At 41.9% G+C, this 5,405-nt stretch overlaps 1 protein-coding gene across 1 annotated transcript in view; it reads right to left on the bottom strand.

Moving 5' to 3' along the window:
• The window catches only part of LOC118009101 (phospholipid-transporting ATPase IB-like), a 217,108-nt gene that overhangs the window by 190,331 nt on the left and 21,372 nt on the right, over positions 1–5,405 (bottom strand). Inside the window, exon 4 of the mRNA XM_035002919.1 lies at positions 1,763–1,907. Coding sequence (XP_034858810.1) covers positions 1,763–1,907 — 145 coding nt within the window. The remainder of the gene's footprint in view (positions 1–1,762; positions 1,908–5,405) is intronic.

Below are 5,405 nucleotides of genomic sequence, written 5' to 3'. Positions count from 1 at the left end.
CTGCCTTCGGCTCAGGTCATGATCCCAGGGTCCTGGGATCGAGTCCCACATCGGGCTCCCTGCTCCGCGGGAAGCCTGCTTCTCCCTCTCCCACTCCCCCTGCTTGTGTTCCTGCTCTCGCTATCTCTCTCTCTCTGTCAAATAAATAAAATCTTAAAAAAAAAAAAAAAAAAAAGAAGTGGTACTGGGAAAACTGGACAGCTAAATGCAAAAGAATGAAACTGGACCACTTTCTTACACTACACACACACACACATACACACACACAAAAAAAAAAAAACCTCAAAATGGATTAAATATCTAAATGTGAGACCTGAAATAATAAAACTCCTAAGCAGTTATTTCTTTGGCATTGAACGTAGAAATATTTTTCTAGATATGTCTTCTCTGGCAAGAGAAACAAAAGCAAAATTAAACTATCAGGACTACACTAAAATAAAAAGCTTTTGCATAGTGAAGGAAACCATAAACAAAACAAACAGGCACCCTACTGAGTGGGAGAAGATATTTGCAAATGATATATCCAATTAGAGGTTAACATCCAAAATACATAAACTTATTCAACTTAAGACCTCCCCACAATTAATCTGATTAAAAATGGGCAGAGGACCTAAATAGACATTTTTCCAAAGAAGACATACAGATGGCCAACAGATAACACAAAAAGATGCTCAACATCACTAATCATCAGGGAAATGCAAATTAAAATCACAATGAAATATCACCTTACACCTGTCAGAATGGCTAAAATAAAATAAAATAAACAAGAAATAACAAGGGTATAGAGAAAAAGGAACGCTTGCACACTGTTGGTAGGAATGCAAATCGGTGCAGCCCCTGTGGAAAACACTATGGAGGTTCCTTGAAAAATTAAAAATATAATTACCATATGATCTAATAATACACTTTGGATATTTATCCAAAGAAAACAAAAACCCAGATTCACAAAGATCATGCACACCCATATTTACTGCAGCATTATTTACAAGATATAGAAGCAACCCAAGTGTCCATCCATAGTTCAATGGGTAAAGGTGTAACACATATATACAACAGAATATTACTCAGTCATAAAAGAGAATGAAATCTCGCCATTTCCAACAGCATGGATGGACCTAGAGGGTATAATGCTAAGTGAAATAAGTCAGTCAGAGAAGGACAAATACTATATGATTGCAGTCATATGGGAATTTAAAAAAGAAACAAAAAAGAGACAGACTCAAATGAGAGAATGAACTGGTGGTTGTCAGAGGGAGGTGAGTGGGGGGGGTGAAATAGGTAAAGGGGATTAAGAGTACAGTTATCTTGATGAGCACTGAGTAATGTATAGAACTGTTGAACCACTATATTGTAGTCCTGAAATTAATATAAATCTGTATGTTAACTAAACTTCAATAAAAAAAAGAAGCCAAACGCTCAATTCCCTAATATAGGGTATTGGTGGACAACTCAGCAGATCTATGAGATTTCACTGGAAAGCACTTTACCTCATAGGTAGGTATACGAAAGAGAGCTCCCAACTGACAGTGTGCTGCTTGGTATTGCCATGAACAGGCACAAGTGAGAGGAGAGGCCAACTCAAAGAAACCTTGAAGATGAGACGAAAACACAGCCTATTCTTGGTGGTGAACTTGAGAATTCAAAGTTTCTCAAGGCCTGAGACAACTGTTATAGCCTGAAGCATCCATACCAAGTGTTTCTTGCAGGTGAGGACCACATCTTCTTCCTCCTTCCTCTCCTCCCAGCTACACACACTTCTCACCTGATTGAGTTTTTGCAGAAACTGTTCCTAAGGGGTTCATTGAGGTAAATGGTGCGGACTTTGGACACATCTGATTCTTGCAGAGATTGTTGCCAGCCCATCTTTTCCTCCACCTTCTGACAGCCCAAAGAGAAATCGACAGGTCCTGCATCAAGAAGGCACAGGGATGTTACACAGAAATGCAAATGAAGTCAGGCTCCAGGGACAGTAGGAAGTGCAGTGCATCTTCTGGTTGGGCACTTCAGCCTGTGAGTCCCCTGGAGACAGACTGCTTTCTTAGCCCCCAGCTCCTCATCTACCCAATCCACTTCTCCAGGGATTGGGCCCCCTAGACCTCCCCTGCCACCCTGCATTGGGGGAGGCAGCTCTACTTCTCTCACAGCTCCCACAGCCCCCTCCCCTCCCCTCCCCAGTCCCAGAGGCTCTGGGTGGGCACTGACACTCTGCCCAGGGAGGAGACTGGGAACCAAACATTGATATAGGACCCAGCAGCTGGGTCAGAAAGAGGAGAGGGGAGGGGAGAAGGTGAAGAGGGCTGGGGGACAGGGAGGGGAGAGTGTCTTGGCTGAAGAGCAATAGTTCCCTGACCAGAGAGCAGCCCCTGACCATGATGGTCTTAACACTCCCCTCAGTTTGACTTAATTTTAAACAGATGTCTTATCCATAAACCCCTGAACTCCCTTTCCTTTTTGCTAACATAAAACATTTACTTTAGAATACCTAACTGTAAATTCTTACTCTACTCCCTTTGAAATGTATATAAACATCCTTAAAAGCCCCTTGCCAGCTTTAAGATCCAGGGAATGCCTTTCTCAAGGATCTGGGATGTCTCCGAAATGTAATCATCAGAGAAGATCTCCATGGTAAGGTAGGAGCCTAACTTCAGGGGGTGCCTTGCTCCAAGGATAAAACTCCCTCCTGTCATGAAGATAAGAGAAAATGTACTTATTCTTTGGGTAAGGCCAGTTGGCAGACACAAGTGGCCAATGACAATCCCCATGTTCCCCACCCCAGCTCTTATAAACTCTCCCATCTTTCATTTCAGCTGAGGTGAGTTCACTTTCTCTCCCCTATTGCAATAGTCTTTAATCAAGTATTCCTTGATGGTTAACTTTGCCCAGGCAATGTTTGCTTTGATATCTCCTAACCCCAAAATGAATGAGGTTTTTGACCAAGGGGCCAAGGAAAGTCCCATTTGTTTCTGATGAGAAACAGAGGCTAGTATGCTCTCAACAGTAACAGCATCTTTGTGCCAGTCCATGTGCTCAGATTTCCTCAGACTTGCCGAAAGTTCTGTAGCACAGGATTGACATGGATATTCAGATCCTGGAGTAAAGGAACTTTCCCACCATCATTGATGTTTAGTTTAGCTATTTCTCTTCAAGCATTTCCCTAACAACCCATCCATGTGTGAGGGTGAAGAAACAAAAGGTGAGTGATAGTTAACTAAGGAGCTGCTGATGAAAATAAAGCTCAAATCGCCTGACTAGACACCTGTGATCTTCAAGGCTACCTGCTAACCAGCTACCTGAGAGAAGAGTGCTGGTGACCAAGAATCCTAGTTTTAAAGCCTAAGCTAATGTCCCAGCTCACACACTAGGTGCCTCCCACTACACCAACATGTCTCTTCAGCAAATAACTGGTCTGTTAGAGTGGGTCCCTAAAATTGAGTAATAGTAAAAAATGAGCCGGCACAGAATCTATGAAAAAGTATGCAGCCATCTGCCCCAAAAAATGACACAGTATAAGGAACAAAAGACAAAGGAAATTCTTATTTGCACATCAAAAGAATTGTTACAAAACACAGAGAAAATGCACTTCCTGTACAAGAAATTAAATATGGCCATTATGAAACAAGAGGTCAAAAAAAAGAAATACAAAAATATTTTTTAACATGATAATAAAACTGCAGAAGAATTTTTAATGTGACCTGAAAGAGCTCAGAAAAGAAATGAAAGAGAAATATCTTAAGAAAAAGGAAAGCCACGGGCGCCTGGGTGGCTCAGTTGGTTAAGCGACTGCCTTCGGCTCAGGTCATGATCCTGGAGTCCCTGGGTCGAGTCCCGCATCGGGCTCCCTGCTCAGCAGGGAGTCTGCTTTGCCCTCTGACCCTATCCCCTCTCATGTGTTCTCATTCTCTCTCTCTCAAAATAAATAAAATCTTTAAAAAAAAAAAAAAAGAAAGGAAAGCCACATTAGAAGCAACTACACAACAGACAGCTGAAAAGAGGCATGTCCTGCACAGACTATAGAAAACTAAGCAAAATGAGGGGCACTTGGGTGGTTCAGTTGGTTAAGCAGCTGCCTTCGGATCCCAGGGTCCTGGGATTGAACCCCACCCCCTCACCTCCCCATTTCGGGATCCCTGCTCAGCAGGAAGCTTGCTTCTCCCTCTCCCTCTCCCTCTGCCTGCCACTCCCTCTGCCTGCCGCTCCCCCTGCTTGTGTGCTCACGCTCTCTCAAATAAATAAAATCTTTGTTTTTTTTTTAAGATTTTATTTATTTATTTTTGACAGAGACACAACGAGAGAGGGAATACAAGCAGGGGGAGAGAGAGAGGGAGAAACAGGCTTCCCACGGAGCAGGGAGCCCGATGCGGGTCTCGATCCCAGGACCCTGGGATCACGACCTGAGCCGAAGGCAGACGCCTAACAACTGAGCCACCCAGGCCTCTCAAATAAATAAAAGCTTTAAAAAAAAAAAAAACTAAGGAAAATGAAATGAAAAAGAGCACAGAAGATAAAGAACTGGAGAAAAAGTATAGATGTGGGACAAAGGATATCCAATATATGTATATTTGTTATCCTTGAGGAAAAAATAAAAAATAAATAAAAATATTGGTAAAATAGATCTTTCTTTAATGAGAACATAACTAAGAAAGATCTGACACAAAATAAATGCCAAGACACTTCTTGACAAAGTTTACTGGACTTTAAGAATAATGAAAAAAATCATTATTAGACAAATCAAATCACTTTGGAAGGTTGAAGAGAGGGAATACTGGGGCCACACTCAGACGCCACCATTGAAGTATTCAAGCTAGAAGCAGGAGACCCAGATATCCTATCAAGAAATGAATGAAAAGCTGATAAACGAGATGTAGAAAGCAGTGATTTCTCTGGATATAAAAATAGGGATCTAGATAATGGTAGGCCATCTTATTGTGACCAAACTCTCTGTTGAAATAGCTTCAAGTGCTGACTTTTAAGGGAAAAAAAGCTTTTTAAATTCATTAGGCAAGATAGTAGCTATTATCAAGTCAAATTTTAATCAAAAACAAAGATCAAGAGAAGTAGGCAAAAAATTCAAAAAGCACTTTTCTCCTGGAGAAATTTGCCAATTAATACTAAAGTTAGCTGTGGGGAAACAGGGGGTATTTAAGTCAAGGCTCAGGTTGCGCCCAAGATGGAGACTCTGAGAAACCCCATAGTCAAACAGATTCATCTCAGGGCCAGAATGAAGTAGAAAGAATGCTGCTCCATTATCCTTCAACCACTCCCACGGGGCTTTGGAGAAAGTTGCCTTGGTATCATTCTGAGGAAGGAGAGGAGGAGAGAGAATGACAGACAGAATGACAGACAGACAGAGAGACAGACAGACAGAGAGACAGACAGGGAGACAGACAGACAGAGAGACAGACAGA

Source organism: Mirounga leonina, unplaced genomic scaffold, assembly GCF_011800145.1.
Source record: "Mirounga leonina isolate KUSES-001 unplaced genomic scaffold, KU_Mleo_1.0 Mir_127, whole genome shotgun sequence".
NCBI classification, from domain to species: domain Eukaryota; kingdom Metazoa; phylum Chordata; class Mammalia; order Carnivora; family Phocidae; genus Mirounga; species Mirounga leonina.
Note: the sequence above shows the minus strand (reverse complement) of the source record. Positions and strands in the feature narration are given on the sequence as shown.